The sequence below is a fragment of the Oryctolagus cuniculus genome, chromosome 5 (assembly GCF_051225735.1).
Source record: "Oryctolagus cuniculus isolate XC-2025 breed Fujian yellow rabbit chromosome 5, ASM5122573v1, whole genome shotgun sequence".
Classification (NCBI taxonomy): domain Eukaryota; kingdom Metazoa; phylum Chordata; class Mammalia; order Lagomorpha; family Leporidae; genus Oryctolagus; species Oryctolagus cuniculus.
This window is the reverse complement of record NC_142871.1, coordinates 155527724-155555106: the sequence shown is the minus strand read 5'-3', so window position 1 is coordinate 155555106 and position 27383 is coordinate 155527724. Positions and strand designations below refer to the sequence as shown.

At 42.9% G+C, this 27383-nt stretch overlaps 1 protein-coding gene across 8 annotated transcripts in view; it reads left to right on the top strand.

Moving 5' to 3' along the window:
* Positions 1-27383, top strand: part of JARID2 (jumonji and AT-rich interaction domain containing 2) — a 258168-nt gene that overhangs the window by 104807 nt on the left and 125978 nt on the right. For all 8 annotated transcript variants that reach the window (XM_089334426.1, XM_089334424.1, XM_089334427.1 and 5 more), the window contains one exon: positions 15138-15273. In XM_089334426.1, the coding sequence (XP_089190552.1) occupies positions 15138-15273 (136 nt within the window). The remainder of the gene's footprint in view (positions 1-15137; positions 15274-27383) is intronic.

The following is a 27383-nucleotide window of genomic DNA, read 5'->3' as shown; positions in this document are numbered from 1 at the left end:
ATTCCTTTGTGAAAAACAGGTTGTAGTTTGTTTCAATGCCACACAAATCTTCCTGATTGCTAACTACATGATGGTGTTGATGAACAGAGTGTCTTGTGACCATGTTTTCGTTTCTGTGTGGGTGGGCCTCTGGCCAGTATCTCTGCTTTTGCCTTTGCTTTAATGGACGCGTCACTCATCTTTCTTAGTTGTGTGTGAGTCCTAAATTTAAGTAAACTCTGTGTGTGTGCAGGGGGGTGTATATATAGATGTGATGGATTATGATTTTATGAAATCATATGAATTTCTAAAGCTGCAACTTGCCCGATTTGAAACAATGGATTTCCAAGGCCTCTTCTGCTACCTTATTGTAACTAGTGAATGAGTGGTTCAAGTCAAGTGGCATACAGTAGGTCTTGTGTTTTGTGAAACACTCTTTCTTCTTTACTTGCTTATTCTTATGTGTTCCTACCATAAATGTGTCATTTAGTTCTGGCATCATTGTGAAAGGTAGGAAGAATTGTTACTCAGCTTCTTCACAGCCACATTTGCTTTTAACTTATAATGCTTCATTTTGAAATGAAATTATCTGTATGCCTTGCCACGCTTTTGGGGTTGGTTTTCTTGAGGTTGGCTCAGCTTGTATCTCTTCACTGAATCCAAAGGTTGTTACTTGATTTCTGTTTTATAGAGCCATGAAACTGCCTGGAATCTCATTCTGAATGAAGCAAAAGATACTAGAAATAGCTAGAATGTAGGGACCAATACAAATTTCATTTGTGTTTCTGTTGCAGAGATCATTGTGAATGAGTAATGTAGTTAAATCAGTTGTTTACCTGAGGAGAAAGATAGCAATTTGAATATAAAATTAAGATCTTTTGGTAAGGATGCTGGTTTTAGGAGCTCATGGTTTCTCTGCAGTATAAAAACTGAGGGGGGCCTGTGCCATGGCACAGCAGGTTAGTCCTCCACCTGTAGTATCGGCATCCCATATGGGCACTGGTTCTAGTCTCTGCTGCTCCTCTTCCAGTCCAGCTCTCTGCTTTGGCCTGGGAAAGCATAGAAGATGGCCCAAGTGATTGGGCCCTGTACCCGTGTGGGAGATTGGGAAGAACCTCCTGGCTTCTGGCTTTGGATCGGCGCAGATCCGGCTGTTGTGGCCATTTGTGGAGTGAACCAACAGAATGAACACCTTTCTCTTTCCCTCTCACTGTCTGTAACTCTACTTCTCAAATAAATAAAAAAATCTTAAAAAACAAAAACAAAAACAAAAACAAAAAACCTGCGATAGTGAAAGAAACACAGCTGGTATGTTGAGCAAATAGATGATTTGGAGCAGGATTGGGAAGTATCCAGCATATGGGCCATGTGAGGGCCATGAAATCGTTTGGTCCAGCCCTCCCAGGCTACTGCAGGTGGGACTCAAAATTCCATAAATCATTAGTAGGCTAAATTTTAACCTGATAGTTTTGTATGTCCTGTGAATGATGTTATAAATATCCAAATGGCCCTTGGCAGGAAAAAGGGTTCCCCACCCCTGATTTACAGGTGCTAATACGTTGGTATGAGAAAAAATGAGAATGGGTTTTTATACTTTTCTCTTGAACTGTTGAACTGCTGAAGTCCTGATGAATAGTTAATGAACAGTAGGACTCTGCCTGGTAAGTGCCTTATCTTGAGAATCTAAAGCGGAGAGCGCTTTGTCACTAAAAGAGATGTTCATACTAGTCAATTATGGGTGTTCGTAGTTATGTGGGAATTAAAGCCTATAGGGAAAGTTAGCCAAGTCACCAGTCTTTATAGGCCCTGCCAAGACTTTTTTGGAATTTCCTCCTGTATATATAGGAGTACTGGAGGGCTTAAGTAACAGAATGAGTGACATGGGCTGTCTAACTGCACTGTGGTTGTGTTTGCTGAGAAAGCCTGTGGGTACAGGGGCTGAGGGGTGATAAAGGGTGTTTTTAGTTTGCCTCTTTGAGAGGTTAGATCATGCTTTAAGTCTGTATCCATGGTGTGGAAAGATAGTTAGCATTCCTTGAATTAATTAGTGAATGAAACCAACCATAAAGAAGTCAACTCCATTAGGTTTCCAACTGATGGGCACCCAGGAAGGTGGCTTTAGGGTTAACTGAGATCACATCTGGTGGTGAGTGCGATGGATGCTTTACTAGTCATGAGTGTTTACATTAGAGTTGGCAATTAGTAAAGGAGATGAATCAAATTTTAAGGTGGTAGTGGTAAGGAAGTAGCAGAAAAGTTATTTCAGTGTGGCAGGAAAACCAGGGGAGAGTCTGGTTGCCAATAAAAAGTTTGTGTTAGATTTGGCTGTTACCATGTTTTTCATGCCAGTGGAAACAGTTTTCCTGGAAAACCAGGGTGATAGATTTCAGGTCTGAACTGCACAGTGGCTCCTCTCACAGTGTGACCTGCAGTGTCAGATCACGTGGGAGAACCTTGGGAGAAGGAGGTTAGTGGTTTGTTTTCTCAAACCCTGTAGGCATTTCCTAGTGATGTTTAAGTTTTTCATAGTAACAAGCAGAGGGAAAGCTCATAGAATTGTAGAATTGGATTCCAGTTTTCTTTGTACACCTGCAACCCATTTTTGTGTATTCACTTATGAAAACTTTTCCAAATGCCTGCTGTATGCTTGAATTGGTGCTCCACATGCGGAATATGTAGAAGAGTAGGACGCAGAGTACTCAGGAAAAGAGATCTATGTCTGGACCTTGGTTTCATTATTTAGATAGTTCTCCATAGTCTTATTATGGGTAGAATATGTACTATAGAACTTTGCTGCACAGGTGTCTGTTAGTGGAAAATGCTATTTGAAGGGGAAAATGAACAGTGAAACTGTTCCAGAGACCCCTACCTGTAATGAATGAGAGGCTGCCAGTCACTCAGGGTGGTCATTGACTCTGGGTTGACCTAGAGGATATAGTTAGGGATTGTTGGGTATAACTCAACTGTAGCTGTTTCTGGAAAAAGTAAGACAGAATGCCAATTAATGTTAAATCCAAAGATAGTTGTTTTGTAAACTTTGCTGTAGTTTGAAAAATTGCATAGAATGAACAAATATGAGTCTAATGTCTTTTTTGTTTGTTTGTTTTATTTTTTTGTTTTGTTTTTTTGACAGGCAGAGTGGACAGTGAGAGAGAGAGACAGAGAGAAAGGTCTTCCTTTGCCGTTGGTTCACTCTCCAATGGCCGCCACGGCCGGCGCGCTGCGGCCGGCGCAACGCGCTGATCCGATGCCAGGAGCCAGGTGCTTTTCCTGGTCTCCCATGGGGTGTAGGGCCCAAGCACCTGGGCCATCCTCCACTGCACTCCCTGGCCACAGCAGAGAGCTGGCCTGGAAGAGGGGCAACCGCGACAGAATCCGGCGCCCCGACCGGGACTAGAACCCGGTGTGCCGGCGCCGCAAGGCGGAGGATTAGCCTAGTGAGCCGCAGCGCTGGCCGAGCCTAATGTCTTACGATATAACTTGACCAGACAATCAGCACCCTATGTACACTTTATGCTTATTTCCTTCCCTTGGAGTCACTGATAAACCAGAGAAGCTAGCATAGATCATGCTCATCTTTTTTGTTAAATTTTTTAAATTTTTATTTATTTTTTTATTTGACAGAGTTAGAGAGAGAGAGAGAGACAGAGAGAAAGGTCTTCCCTCCGTTGGTTCACCTCCCCAAATGGCCGCCACGGCCGGAGTTACGCCAATCTGAAGCCAGGAGCCAGGTACTTCCTCCTGGTCTCCAACACGGGTGTAGGCGCCCAAGCACTTGGGCCATCCTCCACTGCCATCCAGGGCCACAGCAGAGAGTTAGACTGGAAGAGGAGCAGCCGGGACTAGAAGCCAGTGCCCACATAGGATGCTGGTGCCACAGGCGGAGGATTAACCAAGTAAGCCACAGCGCCGGCCCCAGTCATGCTCATCTTTAAGTGACCCCACGGGTGTCATGGGGTCTAGTGGAAGCACCAAGTATGAAAGTAACTGTAATCTCTTGCCATTGCCTTGCAGGCCCACAGTCTTAACAGGAGGGGCAACAATGATTTATACTGCATTGGGTTGCCTTGGTGGTGCTGAGAGACTAGTTAGCAGAGGATTTGGCTTTTGTCTGGTCTAAAACCTAGGGAGTGTTTGTTGTGGTAGATTTCTTCGAAAAAGATTTAGAGGCATAGGTAAGCAGTTTGTGTCATGAATTCCTTGTAGACTGACTTGTGCTTCAAAATTTGAAAAACATAATCTTCATAACATTCCCTGCAAAATGGAAAAGACAGACACAGTAGGCAGCATGGGAACCACTTTGAGGAGAAGTGAGTAGGAAGGGTGTCTGCAGTTTGAACAGTTCTACTCTGCTTGAGTCTCATTTCTTTTCGCAGGGTTTACAATTTCCCATCATTTTCTTTTTTTAAAGATTTACTTATTTTACTTGAGAAATTATGGGCAGAGAGAGAGAGAAGTCTTCCACCTGCTGGTTCACTCTCGAAATGGACACAATGGCCAGAGCTGGGGCCATCCGAAGCCAGGGGCCCAAGGACTTGAGCCATCTTCTGCTTTTCAAGCCCGTAACAGAAAGCTAGATTGGAAGTGGAGCAGCAGTGCAGGTGGCAGCTTTACCTGCTTTGCCACAGCGCAGTCCCCTCCCATCATTTTCTTGCTAAGTGATATAGAGCACTAGGTACATGTGCTTAAGCATGTCAGGGATGCACTGAAATAATTTTCAAGTAACAAACACTGTCATTTGAAACTCTACCCATAATTCAATGCAGAAATATACTCTGGTTTAGTATGGTCCAGTAGGACCTATAATAATGGAACCATTCTGTGGCTGTGTTGCCTATTTCAGTAGCCCATGGCTCCTGAACACTTGAAGTGTTGGCAGTATTACTTAAGAATTTTACCTGTGACTAGTGATGACTACATTGGATAGTGCAACCAGTAGTCAACATTGATAGGTGTATTAAAAGATCCACATTTTTGCTTGGGAATATAATTGGTAATAATTTATTTGCAAAGTGAAGTTGTTGTATAATTGTACATTGGTATCATTGATACTCTTAGTTTTATTTGAAAGTGCCAGTTAAGAATTTATTTGTAGGCGCTGGCAAAGTAGTGTAGGTTAAGCCTCTGCCTGCAGTGGCAGCATCCCATATGGATGCTGGTTTGAGTGCCGGCTGCTCCACTTTGGATCCAGTTCATTGCTAATGTGTCTGAGAAAGCACCTGAAGATGGCCCAAGTAGTTGTGCCCCTATGCCCACATAGGAAACATGGAAGAAACCCCTGTCTTTGGATTGGTGCATTTCTAGAAGATTGTAGATGGAAGATCAATCTCTCGCTCCTTCTCTCTGAATTTCTGCCTTTCAAATAAATAAATAAAATCTTAAAAAGAAGAACAAAGGAAATGTCTCTACTTTGAGCTTTAAAAAAAAAAGAACTTCTTTTATCTATTTTTATTTTTCATCCCATACTCTTCATGGATGGTAGATTGATAAGCTAGAATTCTTCTGGATGCTTGGAGAAAATCCTGCTGTAAATCTTTGGTCTTTTTGATTACAGTGAGGAAACAGAATGTTAGAAGAAGAGAGGTGCAAGCTACACAGTGTCCTCCATCCACACCCTTTATGCGTGGATGTACGGGTTTCCTGCTGCCATGCTGGTGCCTTGGCGACGCGGATGTCTGACATGCTCAGACGCAAAAGCGCTGACTTGGCAGCTGCCCAGCAGATTTTTATAAAGACTCGGTTGGTGGCCGGAGATTCAGGCTGTCAGAGTTGTGTTATGCAATAAATCGTTTTCAGCAGAAGTTCTTAATCCAATTTCAGCTGTAGCTTTTTTTTTTTTAATAGGTGGTAATCAAAGATAAGTACACATTATTTAATGGGAGTTTAGAATAAGTAAAACTCTTCCTTGCTTAAGCATTTTCAGGCCATCTTCTTTAACCTGGTAGGCCTGTTTCTGTGGAAATTTGCTGCTTCAAGTGCTGTTAATTTAAAACCAAGGCAGGAAAGAAAAGAGAAGTAAATCAGTTGCATCTCTTAAGCTGTTTCTTGACCACTTACTTCTAGGTGTAAATTATTCCTTTGCTTCTGGTTGTTATATTGACAATTGAACCATTATATGAAGTTTTTAAAAAGGATTTGCATTGAGTTGACATGAGTTAAGAAAGACAATATTGAGATGATAATTTGTACTGGTTTATTCCCCCCCCCCCCTTTTTATTTTGAGGGGTAGGGAGAGGTGGTTGGAGTTTGTAAATCCTGTACTTTTAATCCATGCTAAGAAGAATCATGGTATTATTTTTGTTGTTGTTGTTTGTGTCCTTGTTTGGTCCTCGAATTGTTGCTAGAACAGCCTGGCATTTCAGACAGCAACAACAGTTATGTGAGAAACTCCTGAAGATAAAAGGCATTTATCCCTGGGAAGAGGAAATGTATATTAATTTTTGCTTCCTCCAGGGACATAGGCTTTCAAATTTAATTTTCCTGTTACGTAGCTCTGTGCAGCTGTTCATCAGTTCTGTGCTCTTTTTTTAAAAAAAGATTTATTATTTATTTTTAAAAATTTTAAAAAAGATTATTTATTTGAAAGAGTTACACAGAGATAGGAGAGGCAGAAAGAGACAGAGAGATCTTTCATTCAATGGTTCACTCCCCAATGCCACAACAGCTGGTGCTACGCGGACCCGAAGCCAGGAGCTTCTTCTGGGTCTCCCATGGGGTGCAGGGGCCCAAGCATTTGGCCATCTTCTACTGCTTTCCCAGGCCATAGCAGAGAGCTGGATCAGAAGTGGAGCAGCTGGGACTCTAACTGGCACCCCTATGGGATACTGGCACTTCAGGCTAGGGTGTTAACCTGCTGCACTACAGCGCCAACCCCTTAAGATCTATTTATTTATTTGAAAGAGTTACACAGAGAGAAGGAGAGGAATAGAATTAAGAGGTCTTCCATCCCTGGTTCACTCCCCAATTAGCCATGATGGCCAGAGCTGCCCTGATTCAAAGCCAGGAGCTAGGAGCTTTTGGATTGGAATTGGAGCAGCCGGGACTCGAACTGTGATGCCGGTAAAATAGGTGGCAGCTTTATACCAGCTATGCCACAGTGCTGGCCCCCTTTCATCTTTTCTGATCTCATTGAGATTTGGGTTGGGCATTGGAAACTGAATTGAGACCACTTTTTTTTTCTCTTTTCGTTTTTTCTTTTCTTTTCTTTTTTTTTTTCATCTCGATATAAGTTATTTCCTTCTACCTGTATCACTTTGGAGGTTAGATAGGATTAGGTTATGTGCAGATGGTGGTTTGGGCCATTTATGTCTTGGCTCTTCTAATGCAAACACTTGGTGGTTTGTCTTTAGCAATTTAGAATTTTGAAAAAGTTTCCTTTGTGAGGAGTTGACCTTCATGCCTTGAATACTCTTTTCCTTCCAGCTCTAAAGCTGCCATCAATTTGAAGACTGTTGCCCAGTTTCCACATTCTCTTCAGTAACTAGAGGTCACTAAGAGTATTTGAATAGCTGTGCACATGCCCCCTCCCTCCTGGGAAAGCATTGATGTCTTGTGTGGGATGCAGTGCCCTTCTGTAACTGTGCCTGGTTCTACCACATACCCTCCAAATATATTTTCATTTTTTAATTGGAAAGACAGAAAGGTCTGTCCATTCTCTGGTTTACTCTCAAAGTCCCCACAGCAGCCAGAGCTGGGCCAAACCTAAGCTAGAAACCTGGAACACAGGGTCTCCCATATATGTGGTAGGAGCCCAAGTACTTGAACCATCATCGGATGCTTCAGGGTGAGCATTGAAAGCAAACTGGTTTGGATGTGGAGCGGCTGAGTCTCTAATATGTAATGTAGGTATCAAAAGCACTGACTAACCAGTATGCCATACATCCATCCTTGGTTTTCAGTTTATAGCGTGTGTAAAACCCTATTGTACCTTTGGTATTAGATTTTGGGGGGGGGGGGGGGTGATGATTTTTTTTTTTTTTTTTTTTTTGACAGGCAGACTGGACAATGAGAGAGAGAGAGAGAAAGGTCTTCCTTTTGTCGTTGGTTCACCCTCCAATGGCCGCTGCGGCCGGCGCACCACGCTGATCCAATGGCAGGAGCCAGGTACTTCTCCTGGTCTCCCATGGGGTGCAGGGCCCAAGGACTTGGGCCATCCTCCACTGCACTCCCCGGCCACAGCAGAGAGCTGGCCTGGAAGAGGGGCAACCGGGACAGAATCTGGCGCCCTGACCGAGACTAGAACCCGGTGTGCCGGCGCCGCAAGGCGGAGGATTAGCCTAGTGAGCCGCAGTGCCAGCCTTGGTAATATGATTTTAAAAGAATTTGAGTTATTGTAAACTTTGTTCTTTAAAAAGTGGATTCAGTTCTGTTGGAAGAGGCATTGTGGCCCACCCGTTTCTTACCAATTTTCTCCGTCATTATTACCAGTGTTCTTAGTGTGGTCGATAAATGATTTGGCCACACGCAATGCATGAGTCTTTTATGGTTTGCCCACAAGTGATAGGTAACTGTCTTCCATAAGACCCTTTTTCATTTTTACTCTGTAATTTCTAGAAATTGTCTTTTAATTCATCAGAAATTTGTGTTTTATCCTTGTTTTGGCTTTCCTAAATCCAGATTTTCTGAATTCAAAACCACAGTAAAATCGAAGGCACAGAAAACTGCAACCGGATGTTTCATTAGTTTTATTGGTTCTGTTGTATTTTACAAGGTAGTTGCACAGGCCAGTAAGAAAATACTTCTCACTATCCAAGCCACCTAAGCACCCAGCCCCTGTGTGCCACAATGCAGTCATTTCTCATCTTCCCTTGTGGATCCTGGGTTTCCTTACGTCCTTATACCAAGGAATATATTAGAGTGTTCTGCAGGGCTTGTTTGTTGTTGGAGAGTTTACTGTCATTGAGTCAGCTGTACTCTGTCTCCAGATTACAGAAACTCTTGGTATAATTTACCTTCTTGTTTGTCTTATATAAAGCAGTCCTTAATCTGGTTTGAATACAGATTATTTCATTGTGCACACAAGGCTTTCTGTTTCCTGTGCAGGTTTTTGTGGTTGTGATCTTTATTTTCTTGCTTATTTTGGACTTAGCTGAGTGCTTGGAGAAACAGAATTGTGCAAGTGAGAGCTTGTTTTTTGTTGAATGGAATCCTTCCCTTCTTTCCTGCACTTGGTGCAACAGATTCACTTTTACTCTTTCCACAATCTTCTGTTCTCCCAAGGAAACAAAATCACAAAGGAAGGTTTAGTATAACTGCAAGCTGAGATTTTACAATGTAATATTGTGACTGAATTTTATTCTAATTTCTGTGTTTGTACATATATTGATCCTGCTTCAAGATATTTTCACAATTTAGAATATATGTGTTTAATTCTAGGTGTTGCATTTGAAAGGGAAATCATCCCAGTTGGGTCCCAGAATATGAGGTTTGTGACTGTGTCACTTAAGGAAAGATAAAAGTCCTGGCATTCTGTAGTGCTGTAGCCTTTTTGTTGTTTTTACCTGTGCTCTTTCATCATTGAGAAATCCCAGGGAAGATTTTTATTTATTTATTTATTTATTTGGAAGTCAGAGTTACACAGAGAGAGGAGAGGCAGAGAAAGAGAAAGAGAGAGAGGTCTGCCATTCAATGGTTCACTCCTCAATTGGCCACAACAGCCAGAGCTGTGCCTATCTGAAACCAGGAATTTCTTCTGGGTCTCCCACACGGGTGCCGGGACTCAAGGACTTGGGCCATCTTCCACTGCTTTCCCAGGCCACAGCAGGGAGCTGGACTGGAAGAGGAGCAGCTGAAGTCTTGAATTAATGCCTATATGGGATGCTGGGGCTTCAGGCCAGGGCGTTAACCCACAGCACCACAGTGCTGGCCCCGGAAAGATTTCTAAGTGTTTGTTAATACAGACTTCTTAATTCTGATAGTAATAATGACGATAGTAGATGTGGTTTTATTGAGTATTCAGATGGAAATTCGAAATTAATTTGATAAGGAAATGGGGTAGGGCACAACTATACATAGCAGTGCTTCTGAAACTATTATGCTTCGGGATCACCTGAGCATTTTGGTCAGCTGTAGACTGTGAGTTATATACATCTGGGCTTGGACTGAGAGTCTGTCTGTCTGTCTGTCTCTCTCTCTTTTGCCCCCTGATTGATTTATTTGAAAGTCAGAGTTACACACAGAGAGAAGCAGAGGCAGAGAGAGAGAAAGAGGTCTTCTATCTACTGGGTCACTCCCCAGTTGGCCGTAATGGCCAAAGGTGGACTGATCCAAAACATGGAGTCCAGAGCTTCTGACTCTTTCATGAAGATGCAGGGGTCTAAGTATTTGGGCCATTTTCCACTGCTTTCCCAGGCTATAGCAGAGAGCTGGATTGGAAGTGGAGCAGCTAGGACTTGAACCGGTATACATATAGATTGCTGGCACTGCAGGCGTGCCTATAACATTTGTTTTATTGAAAGGCAGACTTAGGGAAAGACAGAAATACACAGACAGAGATAGAGAAACATAGACAAACCGATCTTCAGTCTGCCAGTTTACTTCCTAAATGGCTGCAATGGCCAGTGGTGGGCCAGGCTGAAGATAGAAGCTTAGAACTCTATCTGGGTGGCAGGTAGGTCATCCTCTTTTATCCTGCTATTCATCACAGTTAGAACATTCTGGATGTTACCCAAGGTTAGGATCTAGAAGGGCATGTGTGGTTCAATGTTGGTGAGAAGAGTGTAGAGGTGTTTTTTTGTTTGTTTGTTAGTTTGTTTTGTTTTTTTTTCCCCCCTCCTTTTTGCGCTCTTAATCTGTCAGCAAGTCCCAGGGACTGGCATACAGTGGTGATTGAGAGAAATGATTTCCTGACTACTTGTAGACCTTTTTATTTTTATGGTTGTTTAGGCAAGACAGCCTTTGTAGATGGGCAAATAGAAAGGAAAACCCTGTGTTTGGTGTTTGTTTAGTGTTAGCTTTTGTGTTCGTTTGATCTCTGTTGATAAGTCTGGGCTGTTTTCTAGCATGTTCTCTATTTAGTGGCTCAAGACATTGAGAGCCAAAGTAGAGTTTGCATTCTGACCTTCCTGTTGTCCATGTTGGACAGTCTGGTGTTTTTTGTAGGCACATGTTTGTGATCTGGAGCTTTCCAGTGATTTTAAGTTTTTGGTGATTTACCATGACCCTACAGCTGCCAAAACTGTTCATTTTTTTGAATATTCTGATTTCTTGCCTACTCGTGGATATTTTAGAAGCAACAGAACAGAGTCCAATTATTCTCTCCCAGTTTGGGTCATACATCAGCAACAAGAGAGGTGACAAATTTTGACCAGCACTGTAGATTACAAAAGAAGAGTGTGTATGTGTGTGTTTAAAAAAATTAATAACTGTATTTTGAAACCCCATAATCTGTGTCATGGATCTGCTTCTCCTATTTTTAAAGTGCTTTATCGGTATAATGAAGCTTCTTGTATCAGTAACTGAACCTTAAATGTGGCTTCCTTTGCAGGAGTTGTCATCTCACACGGTTTATGCTTTAATCAGACGTTGGTTGTAAGAGTATAATTCTGTCGTCTTGAGCTTGAAGTCAGAATGAAGGCACTTGCATGTATAGGGTGCAATAAATTGTTTCAAGAACTTCATATTTAAAGCTCTCTGGGGGCTTTATACTTTATAAAGTATGTATATGTAGGAAATAGTGTTTCATCAGAGAGAAACACAACGGAAATCAGGATGTGGTGGTAAAAAGACTTCTGTGTGACAGCCTTAATGAGCTGCTCACTCTGGCTGCTGGAAACGTGAATTTCAGCTTAATAAGCACTAACTCCTGTTGCAGCTGACACTCATCCAGTCCAGTTCATATGCTGGGGGAGCTTTCGTACAAGCCAACAAAGAATTCCCTTAGAAATTAGCTCCCCATCCTGAATTTTATACGTGGCTATGGTCAGATTATCTGTAATTTACTCAAGCTGGATATTTGGGTTCCTCCACTGGGGTCTGGTAAGAATGCTGTAATTTTCTTGTATTTTATCAGGTGATTGGAAGGTCTCTTAGTGACTTCAGCCCAGTAGTAGTTCAGAAATTACCTGTGTTCCTACTGTAATGTTAAGGCAGAGTTGACTAGCTTAGCCTTCCTGTTTGCATCCTGAGCTACTGCCCTGTCGATGTCTTGGTTCTCCCAGTAGCCTGACCAGGAAGACGGAATGTGCCCTCTTCATCTAGAAGTGCTGTGCTGAAAATGGAAATCTCAGCTTGGCAGGCTTACAGCAGTGGTGGAAATCAAGGGGAAAGTGGGCATCTTTCCCCTGTTCTTTCTAGGGCCTTTTCCTCTGCAGAATTGCTCTCATTGTAGGAAATCCTGGTGGCTTAAAAAGAGTGCAGCTTATATTATTTAGGGCTTAGAACCTCAATGTGGTTGGATTTCTAAGATGTAGTTTGTGTTTATGCAGAGTTTAGAAATTTAAAATCTGGAAAAGTCCTCAGATAATCCAGTTTGAGTCCCTTGGAGGTTTTACAGGATCTGCAAGTGTCAGGGCAGAAAAAGTAGTTTTTTTGTATACCCTGGTACAGCAGGCAGCAGAGTGCCTATGAGCGAGTTTTTTGAGGTATTCAGACTTCTATTTCAACAAAAGGGATCTGAGTAGCATAAATCCTACTTTGACCCAAGATGTTTATCTTTTCTTTTCTTTCCTTCCTTCCTTCCTCCTTCCTCCTTCCTGTTTTGTTTTGTTTTGTTTTTCTTCTAAGGCCCAAAATATCTGTGATGTTCAAATACTTGTTTAAATTTTACTCTTGGGTCAGGTGCCTTTTATTGGGGTGTCTATGTTTTGGTCATGGTTTTTCTTCTTATTCTGGCTTCCTGCTAACACATTCACTTCTAGGAAGTTGATGATGGCTCAAGAACTTGGGGTCTCTGACATTCACTTGCAGACCTGGATTGTGTTCCATCTTGACTGTTTTGGGCTTTTGGGGAATGAACCTGAGGATGAAGATCTCTGTCTCTTTTTCCCTGTTTGTTGCATTGGAATTTAAGTCCTTCTTGGGAAGGTACTTCGAAAAGATTTTGGAAAATGGAATTAAAAGATAAGTTTATTGTGGCTGGTTTTACAGTGCAGTGGGTTAAGCTGCCATTTGAACACCAGTAACACTGGCATCTCATAGTGGAATGCCAGTTGGAGTCCTAGCTGCTTGAGCTTCTGATTCTGCTTTCTGCTAATATGTCTGGGAGGGCAGTGGATAATGGTCCAAGTTTTTGGCCCTCTTCTATCCACACGGGAGGCCCAGGTAATGGAGTTCCAGGCTCCTGGCTTCAGCCTGATTCAGCTTTGGCTGTTGTGGCCTTTTAGGGAGTGAACCAGTAGATAGAAGATTCCTGTCTCTCTCTCTCTCTGTCACTCACCTTTCAATTAATTTTTTTTTTTTAAAGTAAGTTAGGCCTAGGTACTTGGGTCATTTTCTTTTGCTTTCCCAGATGCATTATCAGGGAGCTGCACTGGAAGTAGAGCAGGTGGTGGCTTTACTCACTATGCCAAAATGCTAGCGGCGCTACCCCCATCCCCACCCCCACTCCCTTTTTTGAAGATTGATTTGTTTATTTGAAAGAGTTATATAGAGAGAAGGACAAAGGTCTTCCATCCACTGGTTCACTTCTCAAATGGCTGCAGTTACTGGGCTGGGTCAGGTTGAAGCCAGGACCTTCATCTATCCCACATGGGTGGAAGTGGCCCAGACACTTGGATCATCTTCTGCTGCTTTTCCCAGGCCATTAGCAGAGAGTAGGATCAGAAAGTGGAACAGCCAGTACCGTTATGGGATGCCAGTGGCTGTACCTGCTATACTACTCCAGGGAGCCATGCTTTTAAATTCTTCAAGGCTGTTACTAATGTTTTTTTCTTCCTCTACTTCCCCTTTCTCCTTCAATCCTTTTCCTATCCTATTGCTATCCTATTCATTGCAATTTGAAAATCAGAGTTACACAGATAGAAGGAGAGGCAGAGAGAGAGAGAGAGAGAGAGAGGTCTTCCATCTGCTGGTTCACTCCTCAGTTTGACACAATGGCCAGATCTGTGCGGATCTGAGGCCATGAGCTTCTTCTGGGTCTCCCACATGGGTGCAGGGTCCCAAGGACTTGGGCCATCTTACACTGCCTTCCCAGGCCATAGCAGAGAGCTGGATTGGAAGAGGAGCAGCTGGGACGTAAACCAGTGCCCTTATGGGATGCTGGCACTGCAAGCCACTGTATTACCCACCACACCATAGCACCGGTCCTCCGTTGCATTTCTACAGTGAGTTCTCTACTGTCTTTCAGTTGGGAATCAATTTTGCAGGTCCAATTCCTTTTCTCCTTACTGAATTACTGATTAATTGAAGGAACGTATGTACTTTTCAGATCTACTCTACTTCCAACAATAACAACAAAATTTCCAAAGGGATGCTGCAATCTAGTATACTTTTTATTCACTTCATGAAACATCTGTGAAATGATTCATTATAATTCTGGTTATCGATAAAATTACTCCTTTCCTGAACTTTGTCAGGAATAAAATGACAGTGTTGCCAGTTAATGGAATATATTTGTTTGTGGGATATCTAACAGAATAAGGTATGTGTTTCTTTCAGTCACTTTTCAGTCATTTTAGCTTTTGTTGGAGGGTCGTTAAGAATGGTGACTTTGTGCATTTGTCTTACGATGGAATTTTATTAATCATCAGAACTGGGTCTTGGACTCACAATACTTGTTCAGAGTCTATAATTTTGCAAGTTTATTGTGGATCTGAACTGGGAAATTGATTACAAGAGGCTGGATAGAAGAGAAGGACATGGATTCAGTATCTGACTTCCTGCTCTTGACTCCTGTTTCATGCCACTGTAGACTCTTCAGAGGTAGTCGTGACAGCTCAGGTAATTGGGTTCTTTCTACTCATGTAGGGGGTTGCAGATTGAGTTTCCAGCTCTCATTGAGGTCATTTGGGGAGTGAATCAGCAGATGAGTGCTGTTTCACTGTGTCTGTTTCTCTTGTCTATTTCTTCCTCTCAAATAAGGAAGTTAAAAAAGAATAAAAGTATTACATGTTTATCAGAAATTTTCAAAAAGAGAAGAAAGTTCATTGTGCCTGAATACTTGCCTGTGTACTTGTTTTTCAATAATTCTCTGGTTCCCTTTCTTTGTTATGTTTCTCCAGGATGACAGTGACGGGATTCCATGGTCAGAAGAAAGGGTGGTACGTAAAGTCCTTTATTTGTCTCTGAAGGAGTTCAAGAATGCCCAGAAGAGGCAGCAGGGGGAAGGCATTCCTGGGAGCCTGAAAACAGTGAATGGTGAGTGAACAGTGAATGGACTTTTGGTGGAAGCAGATGGTGTCCTTATGTATGGCCTCGTTGTTCACTTGTTTGTTTTCCAGCAGTTTGTGCTACTTAGCCCAGGCATCTGATGGCATCTGTACGTTATGTGATATTGTGCTTGCGAAATGATTTCTGTAAAATGTTTGTTCATGTACTATATAATGTAATGGACGAGGTGCTTTAGTCTGTTCCCTACATCCAGGGTAGAACATAGATCCTGTCTTGCAAGTTTTATTATATACTCAAGTACGTGGGAAGAACCTTTTGTTATCTGCTGAAATGTGGAGTTTTTTGTTTTTGCCCAATCTGCAGGAAACAGCCTGTCTAAAGCCCCGTCGCCCTTCCTCAGGTTGGGCACAGCAGGCTGCTAATTACTTGTTTCATGATGAGCAGGTCAGGCAATAGGTACAGGGCAGTAGGGATCCAGTGACCTAGACTTCCTGAGCCTATGGAAGCATATCTCTTCTGGATGCTTAACAGACAGAGCTTTGAAGCTTGGATGAAAACTCGGCTTCTGTCTGAGTTTATTATGATATCTTTTTCTCCAGGGTTAGTACCATTCAGATGAAAGCACCTCCCAAAAAGAATTTGCAGATCCTCATTGTCTGTGGCTTACTGTATTATTTCAGGGGGAATGCCTGTGGTGATAATCCACAAGGCCACTGCTCTTGTTAGTTTCTTAGAATGCTAAATAAATATGAATGAATTGTCCATGTTCCAATTTGTACTTCCCTGGCCCTGTGGAAATGAAGAGGAGATCTTCTTCTGTTTTGGAGCCTTAGATCAGGTCATAGGGGAGTTTTCATATATGAGGTACTTGACAGTTTGCCAGGGTGTAAAATGACATGTTCAATGCTAATTTTCCTGATCTTTCCCTGAATGTGTAGTTTGTGTTATGACAGCTTCTAGTTGGAAATAAGATAGACCTGTTGCCCAACTGCTTCCATAGAGCCATGGAGGTTTTCAGGAACCACGTCTTCCATTCACCCACAGGTTTCACTCTTTGAACAGCATCATCTTCTATTGCTGTATGACTTCAAATAAGTTCCTTTCCTCCACTCTGGATTTTCTTCCTGTGTCTGAGTTGGCTTTGAGGGCAACCATTAAAACTAGTATTATAGATGTGTTTGGTAATACTGTTGAACCCTGTGTCCACCAACCGAGAGCCAGCTTTGAGAATAGGCCAGTTAAAGCTTTAAATTTGGAGGAAACAGAAGTACCGGCATATGCTAAGGATGCTGGGTCGATTCCCGGATGCTCCACTTCTCTTCCATGGTCCCTGTCTTCCAGCTCCCTGTCTCTCTCTCTTTACCTTTCAAGTGCATAAATTTTATTTTTTAAAAAAATTGTGGACTCCACTGCCATGGTACACAATTTGTACTGCCATATGTGGTTTTCCTAAAAGAGATTGTATGTTTTTATTTGGATCTCCATCTACTCCTTGTGGTGGTATAGTAAACTAAACCCTGTGCATGTTTAGGTAACATTGCTTTATACTGAGTGTACTGTTTGATTTGTGTGAAATTGGCAGGGCGGGGTGGGGGGGACAGGGAGTAGGTGATGAATAAGAATATCCTAGGATGCTAGAGTTAGAGTAGAGCAATAGCTGCTATAGTTTTAGGTTTTGTAGTTATAGTAAGGAATGCCCTCATCTTGCTGTTGAGGAGAGAAGATGGCCTTAGTGCTTCTTTGAAAATAATCCAACCTTTCTTGACTGGAAAATGCCTGCTTTAAGAAGAAGAAATTCACCACACATCTGGAATTTACTAAACATAGGATGTGGGTCAATAATTGAAAATTATTAAGCTCATCTTTCAAGAAGCAATTAGTGCTGCCAGCCAGTTGACAACTTGGAGTTTTGATGTTGATATGATCAGGGGATTGATACTGAGGAAAGAATTGCAAGGAAACAAGATACTTCTGTTTTGATCATTGCTTTTGTCATGGTTGTTTGCCTTTAACCCTGATAGACTTGTCCCTTAAGCAGAGATGCTGGCACTCAGGCTTCAGTTCTGCTGGTGAGATGGCTGTGCACTTGATTTTATGCTTTGTGGTGACACTTGTGTGGGCAGGATTCCATGGCTCCCTTTTTGTTATTCTGAATATTGGATTTTTGCAGATGTTCTGGGTAAGCATACCTCCTGGTTTCACAAGTTAAATTGTTATGTCTTAAATATTCATTTTATTTATTTGAAAGGTAGAGTTAGGGAGGGAGAGACAAATATCTTCCATCCTCTGTAATGGTTAGATTTTCAGTACTCTAACAAAGTACCTGAGACAAGCACCTTATGAAGAAGAGAGATTTATTTAGTTCACACTTTTGCAGAATCAACCAAATGGCATGATAGGCAGGCTTAGGATTTGGAAAGATTCATTGGCAGATTTTGGATGAAAGAGCTAGGAAACAGAGGGGGCTCTACTTTTCATAACAGCCTTCTGAGAACAAGCCTCCAGTGACCTAAGGAATTCCTGTTGTGCTTCACCCTTTAAAGGTTCTGTTATCCTAAGGGGCATGTCTCCACTCCATGGACTACTTGTGGACAGCCAAACTATGGCAGATGCTTTGTAGTCAGTTGTCACTAATACCTCGTCCCATAGATAAATCTAATGCAGATTAGCAGCGAGAGAAAGAGTACAGAGATCAAGGTATATGCTTGTCTTTTAACTTTTTTTTTTTTTTTTTTAAAGTCTCCAGTCCCCTTTTCAAAAGTTTAAATAATTCACTTGGTTAAAAAAAATCCCATCATGGTCGGGTGCTTCGGCTCACTGGGCTAATCCTCCACCTGCAGCGCCGGCACTCCGGGTTCTAATCCCAGTTGGGGCGCCGGTTCTGTCCTGGTTGCTCCTCTTCCAGTCCAGCTCTCTGCTGTGTCCCGGCAAGGCAGTGGAGGATGGCCTGGGTCCTTGGGCCCTGCACCCGCATGGGAGACCAGGAGAAAGCACCTGGCTCCTGGCTCCTGGCTCCCGGCCATTTGGGGGGTGAACCAATGGAAGGAAGACATTTCTCTGTCTATCTCTGCCTGTCCCCCCCCCCCCCCCCCATCCCATCATTACTGTTCTAATTGTCACAGCATTTTGTCTTGTCATAGAGTTTAAGGTTGCCTGGTTGCCTGATGCAGGTGATCCCAACTTAGGATATTGAATAGGCAAAGATGAGTGCCTGTGCCTGTGTTCCACATAGATGTTTGCTTCTGCCTTCTTTCCCTTTTTTCCATGCCTTGGGATGTTAGGCCATGACGCATCTCTGAGTTCCTGACATTTTCATCTCTACCTCTGTATGCTGATGAAAAGCTGCCTTGTGAGGCTTTGAGTGTTATATGTGGTAGTGTCCTCCCCCAACCTCCTTCCCTGACTCACTCCCTCCCTCCGCCTCCCTATCCCTCTCTCTCTCCCTCTCTCCCTCCCCCCACCCTTCCTACTTTGATTTTATTTATTTCAGAGGTAGAGTTACAGAGAGAGGGAGGTAGAGAGAGAAAAGTCCTTCTGCTGGTCCAAGTGGCTGCAATCGTTGCAACTGAGGCAATCCCAAGGTAGAAGCCAGGAGCTTCTTCCGGGTCTCCCACTGGTGTGCAGGGGCCCAGGCATTTGGGCTGTCTTCCATTGTCTACCTAGGCCATGAACAGAGTTGAGTTGGAAGAGGAGCAGCCAGGTCGTAAACTGGCACCCACATGGGCTGCAAGTGCCATAGTAGGGGGCCCATCTGGTTGGCAGTGAGTTTACCTAAGGTAGCAGATTTGGAATTATAGCTTAGATTGTATAACTTTGCATCTAGTACTTACTTTCAACACAGAATGAGTGAAAATCACACTACTTCTTTATAACAGTTACAGTGAAAACATGGTATTTTACTTTTCTCCCTTGTTACTTTTTAAGCAAAGTTGTTTCTGGATTATTGACTCTGCCACAGTTTCCTGAGAAGAATCAGAATTTTTTGCCATAATATTTGGCATTAACAGTATTCTGCACTTAATTGTTGAAGTTAGAAACAAGTTTGACTTTACTTCAGCTAAGTCAACACCATTCTTTTGTGTGAAAGGGAGGAGTGTCTGGTGGCTGTTCCAAGCAGCAGCATTCTTGGCCTTCTCGATTCTGCAGGTCTGCATGGTAGAAATAACATAAGCAGACACAAGACAGTTGAGGCTACTCATCCCTTTTTTTTTTTTTTAATTATTGTCTTAAAATCCGTGTCTGCCATCATTCTTGCTTTTGTCGTTCTGAAATGACAAGACATGGGAGTCTCCCTACCCCCACCTTCTATCCCCCACCAGTAGCAAATATGAATGTTGAATTGCCTCCTGGATGGTCTATGTAGGAATTGAAGCCATCATTTTAGATGTTAGAGCTGGGCTGAGGGGCAAGGAGGTGCTAAGACTTGCTGATTGTGAGCCTTCTATCTGCTTCCTGCTATGGATAATGCCACTTTCCCCATCTGTAATAAATTGGCAAAAGCTTTGGAAAGGACTGGCAGAGGCTGAGACCTCTGAGGGCCCTTGGCCTGCTGGGGCTAAAATTAAGGATATTTAAATAATAACATGCTATACAAATAATGAGTACTCATAATTACACAGTAAGAAAAGGGAGCTATTAGCTGTGTTTGAATTTCATTTGCTCCCTATAAATGTCATGTCCGATTAGTAAGCACTTTGGCCATTGAACAGTTGTGATTAAGGGGAACCCTTAATATTTTCCAGTCAGTAGTTGTGATAGCTAACCTAGAGGGGGTTCTCACTATTTGTGCATCTGCTGTATTATGAAGAGAAACTATTTTTATGAAGATGAGGAGAGTGTAGGCCAAGGGTGGATTATTGGGAGAGTCCAGGCTTTGTGCCGAAGAAATAAAATTTTGGAATACTCTTTAGTGTTCTAAAAATTGAGATTTGTGGATGTCGTCCCTTAAAGCGTAATTTTTTAGAAGATAAATTCAGATTTTTGGCCTCGGCAGAGAAGCCTTGTGAAAGCATATTAACTGTTTTATAAAACCAGCAATAGAGAGAACCAATAGAGAGAATCAAAACCTTTTCACTGATTCATGGTTTTGTTCTCTGGTCATGGGCATGCAGATGTGTTTGTTATTTCTTTTTAATATTCTTGTTAATCCTATAGCCTGGAAATCATGTGAGTGGTGGTGGTCGTCACTGCTGATTTGTAGCCCCCAACCAGTGTTCACATTGCAGATACGGGACATACTCCAGGCGTCTGTGTCACTCATGTCTTATCACAAACCTCTCCAGTTTTTTGAAGGAATAAAATGTTTTTAAAGGTTTATTTATTTTATTTTAAAGGCAGAGTTACAGAGAGGGAGAGGCAGAGAGAGAAAGAGAGGTCTTCCATCTGCTGGTTCACTCCCCAGATGGCCGCAACAGCTGGAGCTGCACCAGTCCGAAGCCAGGGTCCAGTAGCTTCTTCCTGGTCTTGCCAGTGTGGAGATCCGAGGACTTGGGCCATCTTCCACTACTTTTCTAGGCCATAGCAGAGCGCTAGATCAGAAGTGGAATAGCCGAGACTGGAACTGGTGCCTGTAGGGGATGCTAGCAGTGCAGGTGGTGGCTTTAGCCACTACACCACCGTGCCCCAGGAATAGAATTTTTAATCTCAGAGATTCTTGATGTTACAGAATAAAACTTAGACCACTCCTATCAATTTTCTAAAAGTCGGAAAAGTATGAATGAGTCAAAATTGGAAATGCCAGAGCACGTTGATTCATGGCCCTTTATTCGTGGAGCAGTATTTGGAATGAGAGATTGTTTGGGTGTGTGGTTACCTGGTTACCATCCCCAGCAAAGGGCACAGCTGCCTTCTGTTTGTGCCTTAAATTTGCAGCTCTGCCTGTTCTCAAGCGGTTCCTCCTTCTAGACAGGAGAGACTCTGTCTTCTTAGTGGAGAAAACAGCCATCTCTCTGCCCAGCCTGTATTGAACTGCTCCTGCAGTAGGGACCATTGCCTAGCCCCACTTGGGACTGACGCTGCAATTTGGCTAGGAAGTTTTCTCCAACTTGGTTGTCTCTAGGACTTTCTTTTCCCTCTCCTGTGCTGGCTCATGTCTCATACACACAGTGTGAAAGAAAGCTGAGTGAAATGAGAGGTAACTGTGTGTGTGTGTGTGTGTGTGTGTGTGTTTTGTAAACAACTTAACCTTAGTTGCTTAAAACAAAAGCTACATCTTTCCAGGGAAAAGATACAGTTGAGACAGCCGGATTGCTTTGTTTTAGTAGCTTTGTTTATGTTCTTGGTTATATTCTAAGTATGGTAGATGAAGCATCTCTTAAGGGAACTTCATTTAGTCACTGGTGTTAAAAGCCAAGTTCAAACTGCTAATTTTGGAGGATTGCTAACACTTCTATTTCATCTAAGAGGTCACTGAATGATATACTAGTATTCTGTGTTTTGGTAAGAATGAATGAAAAAGTGCTTGAGAGTGTGAGCTATCTTAATTGGGACGTGTTTTTTATTTTAGAGATTCATGTTTTAACATGAGAACAGCATGTGCAGCTTAAAACCAGTGGTGTTTGGTATCTGTTCTGATGTGAGTAGTCTAGCAGGGAATCAAAATGAAGCAGGGGCTCAGCATTAGGCGAGGGGGTGGTGGCGGCGGCGGCAGGGATGGAAAACAGCAAATGGATCTTCGAGTGCAGTCAGGGCTGCTGTGGCACGTTTCTTGCATCAGGGCAGTGTTGTGCAAAGTGAAGACTTGCTGTAGCAGGGAGGGTTTCCTTAGAGGTATATGGGTCAAATGGATCATTTTACAGAGGAGGAATTTCAAACCTTGATGAGGAGCTTAACTGGAAATAATAGATCATGTTGAAGACTGATTGGAACGTAAAATCCAATTTAAATACCACATGTGGCGCCACACTTTCCAGTGGGCACTTCATGGAGAGGTAAGAATGGAGTTGCTTATGGAGGTTAATTTCTGTCACTTTGTGCCTGAGATCCAGTGGCCTCCAGTCACATCAACTGCCAGATTTCTCCCTTTCCCTGATTCCATCTTGATTCCCCTCCCATATTAAATCGCTTTTTCTAGGAGGGCCATACTTCCCAGGTAGTGCCACCTGGATCAGAACCCATGATTTGGGCAGAGGTGGGGAGTGTGTCAGGGTGGACGTCTGAACTTGAATCAGACTACTTTCCTGCTGTTTTCCTGCTTTCAGAGGTAGAAGCCCAGCTTCTAAGGGCACTGAAGAGAAGAAAACCAAAGTCTATTGTGATCTGGAATACTTTTTAAGGCTAAAGGTCGACCTAGAAGGGTCTCTGGATATTTGGTTAGCTTCTGTGTTCGTGTACTAAAACAGTCATCAGTCAGCCTTTGTTGCCATGTGATCTCTGCCTCCCCTGTGATACCACCCTGGAAATTATCCCTTCTTTTTCCATCATTTACCCGTCATTACTAGTCATTCTCATCATTATACAAAACATATGTCCCGTAATAAGCTAAATCTTCCATTGACCTCCTGTCTCCTGATGCTTAGTCTCTCTCTTAACATTATAGCCCAATTCAGTTCCAAAAAGTGTCTGTTTTATCCACTTATATTCATAATAATATTTTCCATTTCTCTACTGTACCCCTTAGATACTCAACAATACCAGTAATGAATGACCTTGGTTGCCAAATCTAATTTTCTGCGCTCTCAGATTTTTTGTGTTTAAATTTTTCATTGATTTTTATTGATTTCAGAGACAGATAGATGTTCCATTTATGGGGTCACGCTGAAGCCAGGAGCCAGGAACTCTCATGTGGGCACAGGGACCCAACTACTTGGGCCATCACCTGCTCTCTCCCACAATGTACAATAGTAGGAAACTCATCAGGAGAGAAGCTGAGACTTGAATCCAGGCACTCTGATAGTGGGATGCAGGCGCCCAGGTGGCTCTTACCTGACAAAATAGACACTCACCCCGTCTTTGGGCTTCAGTTGCCCTTTGGGCAGCGTTTGCAGTGTTTTTGAATGGCACACTTTTGTGTTCCCCTATCTACTGGACTTCTGCACTTGAATTTCTTTGTAGACCTCATGAACTTCATGAGGTCATATTTTTAAAGATTTATTTATTTATTTGAAAGAATGTTTTGCTTAGCTGGACCTGGGAGCAGTGTGGCAAGATTGGTGACATCTTTTGGCTGTAGTGAAGGTCTCTGTGTTAGTCAGCTTGGGCTTCCAAAACAAAAAACCAGAGAGAGGGTGGCTTAAGCAAGGCAAATATAAGTCTCACAGTTCTGGAGGTCTTTGTTCAAGATCATGACTCTGGCAAACCGGGGTCCTGTACAGTGTATTCTTCCTGGCTGTTTTCACCTGGTGGGCAAGAGCCATCTCTGGTGTTTCTCCCTCTACTTCCAGACAGGACACCAGCCCTGTAAGATCATGGTGCCATCCTTAGGACCTCTCTGACCTCCTCATAGGCCTCTTCTCTAAATACAGTCGTGTTAGGGGCTATGGCTTCAACAGAGGAATTTGGGAGATACACTCAGTCCATAACACTCTAGTATTCATTGAGGCTTGCAAGCACTGACAATGTCATTGTAATTGTGCTTAATTGCCCTGTTAAGCTGCAGAATTTTTGTCCTTATGATGTGATATGTGATACTAGAACATTTGCCTCATTAGTCAGGAAATCCTGAGAGCTGTTTGACCTTAGAGAAGTCACTGTTTCTCTCAATATGATTAAATTCTGATTGATACATATTCACTAGGTGCCTACTTTAGGGAGACCACATGGGTTAGCCTAGGTCCCTTAGTTCAAGGAGCCCAGAAGCATGGGGAGGTGCTACCAAAGAGTGTGAGGGCGCCTATAGTTTTCCAAGGCTTGAAGAGATCTAAAGGGCCCTAAAGTTTTAAAGGGTATTGGTGGGTCTTTGTTGTGCTGGCATATTAACATCAACAGTGCTCTCTCCAATACCCACTTCTCCACTTCCTGCTAATGAGCCTGGGAAAGCAGCAGAAGATGGCCTGAGTGTTTGAGTCCTTAGCACCCATGCTGGTGACTGGATGTAGTTTTAGGCTGCTGGCTCGTGGCCATTTGGGGATGAGTCAGGGGATGGAAGATTTCTTTCTTTCTCTTTGTCTCTCCCCCTCATTGTAACTCTGCCTTTCACCTAAATAAAATAAAGAAGAAAGGCGTTTGCAGTAGAGGTGGCCCTGAAAGGATGTCTCTTTTAGTCAGAGATTGTTTGAGGAACTCTGTTACACAGGTAACTTCACTCACTCGCCTGAACTCGCCTGAGGTGAGTGTGGTTTGAGGTGGTGCTCTCCAGCCATGTCTGCTTGACAACACGCATAGCAAGGGCAGAAGTTGTTGGGGCACCAGATAGGCTTCTATTCAGCCATATGTCCCTTGCCTGTGAATAGACTTTGCCTGTTTGTATTCATTCTTGTAAAATAATAATGTCGTAAACTGCTCCCCCCACCCCCAACCCTCCCAAAGAAGGGCCTCATGTGTTTTCTTAATCTGACCCATTTCATGCTTTGAACTTGGTGATGTGTGCATTCATGGAGCTTTAATTACTATCAGATTTGCCACAATAGACTCGTGCAGTTTGCTGTGCTTTTGAATTTCTTAGATCCCATTTCCCTTAAATTTAGAAGGCCTTTTACTTAGCTTTTGGAAATAACCTATTATTACTTGAGCCACATTAAATGTTTAGAGTCCTATATGGTATGTCTTTAAAGCCAGAGGAGTGATTACTAGAAATGCTTTTGGGAAATTACCCTACAGTCCATAAATCTCTTAATTTACAATTTGTTCTTAATCTCACCTGCTGCCAAATATCTAATCTCTTGGCTTCCTCTGAAGTCTTTCATATGCTTCTGCAGAGGCCAGATTTTCTTTCTAAATAATACCTTTCTCAAAGATTATATTATGATTTAGATCTCTCTTTGGAAGAGATATGAAGATGGTGAGGAATATATGTGAGCTATTTCATAGCTTTAGGCCTGCTATAAGGGACAGCAGTCACCTGGTTCAGCCCAGCTTTGGGTATAAGTTGATGAGGCTGACCCTGTGTCTCGCAATGACAGGCAAGGAGATTTGTCCCCCTGCATGTGTCCCATATGTCCCAGCCTCGTCTTTCTTTACTGTTCCTTGACCTGTCCCTAGGCATCTGTGTCATTCACACTTTGGTCTAGCGGCTGATTTGGCTTCTTCTGCACACTTACCTTCTTCCTTTGTAACCTGTCCTATCCTTGCCTTTTGGTTTAGTCTTTAACTGGGTCTATGTTTCACTTCAGCAAATAGGTTGGCATCCTGGTGGTGGTCGGCAATACTGTTCTTATTGGTTGTATGGCCATTGGGCCTGAGGCTTCTGGGACAGTTTTTGGCGCTCACTAAAATAGCAGTGTACTTTTGCTTAGCCTGGCTCTCAGCAGGTCATACAGCCATTAATGCGTAAAGGCAGACCCAGATCTCCACTTTGGAAACCTTTGACTCATTCCTTTCCTCTGTGAGTTGGGCGTTCAGGAGAATTCCTGTACTAATTTTTAGTGCATGTTTTTAAAAGTTATACTGTCATGCCTTTTCCTTGAGTGATTCTGAAATGGGGATGAGTCCTCTCCAGGCATGATTCAGGCAGGTGCTGCAGCAGTGGAATCATCCCATAAGTATCATTGGCATACAGGAAGCTGTCTACACATTGCTTGGTGTGTTCCCTGGTGGCATCACCCTGTAGTTATCCAGCAATTTGCCTACCTTCAGACTATGTTGCCAGTGTTATTTGAAAAGGACCTTTCCAGCCTGCTCAGTTGGAAAGCATTGCAGAGCTTTTTGAAAGGGGTGAGCTGGAAGGCTCTCAGCTGGCACTTTCTGAATCCCTCTGAGGAAAATATTGGCACACTCTCCACTCTCGGCCTGGACTCCCCTAACAAATTGAGATGCCAGGAGTTAGGAAGCTGTCATACAAGGTGAGGTTGCACCCTAAGGGGAAACATATCATTATCCATGCTAAGACAGTGGACATTTTGCAAAAAATTACATTGTATATACTTCCTACACTGGTCACTCCCCTCTACCCTCTAGCACGTTTTTACTGAAAATAGAGAAGCATGAAGGGAATGTGATTTGCAGTCTGTTTTTTTTTTTTTTAAACTGGATTAAACTGGAGATCCCGTTCTCCAAAAGCTGCACATAGCTTTCATTTTATTTCTTTTATGATTAAATTAAAGGGGGGGGGGATACTTGGAGGGCTGTCGTCAACAAGTGTTCTTCCTAGTATGGAAGTTGTTCTTTTTTCATTTTTGCCTCTTCTCGCTGTGGCTTCAGGGGCAAAATGCTGCGAAAAGGAGCAGAAACCTGTGTGTTGCCTTCTGTGTGACTTGCTCACACTCTGTTGATAAACCATTGGGCACCAGCAGTTTTTCCTGTCACCAAGTTAACAGATTTCCACACCTCCACCCAAGCCCCAGGGAACAGGTGGAAGTTGGAAGGTTTGAGGGAAAATGCTGGCCTTATCCACCCATCAGCTCACTCCACCACCATCAGGTTCCCTTCCTAGCCCTTTTCTCATGGTGCAGCCCATGCGTGGTGCCTCCAACTGCTTTGGGGTCTCCCCCTATGGAAGAATTCCAAGGGAATAGGTTAAGATTGCCATCAAGTGGCTGTTCTTGGTAGTGGACGAGAGCTTGGTGTCCCTGCTGATTGACTCACTCCAATGTCTTACCCTATGTGAATATACTCAAGCCCTCCAGTCCTTTTCTGTTTGCCAAATTTCGTGATCTCTTTTATTACCACAATTAAGGATTTATTTACTTAATTGAAAGTCAAATGACACAGATGTATCTTTCATCTGCTGGTTCATTTCCAAAATGGCTGCAATAGCTGCGTCTGGTCAGGCTGAAGCCAGGAGTCAGAAACTTCATCCTGGTCTCCCACATGGATGGCAGGAACTCAGCTACTTAAGTCATCAACCACTGCTTCCCAGCACCTGAGCCAGGAGCTTAATGGGAAGCAGAGGAGCCAGGACTTGAACAGGTATTCTGTTATAGAATGTAGGTGGCTCAGTCCACTGTATGAGTGGCTTCATGGCCTTTTCTTTAGGGTAGGGATGAAGAAAGCATTTGTGTGAACCCATGTTGCCTTTCCCTGTGTCTCTATGAGTCTGAGAC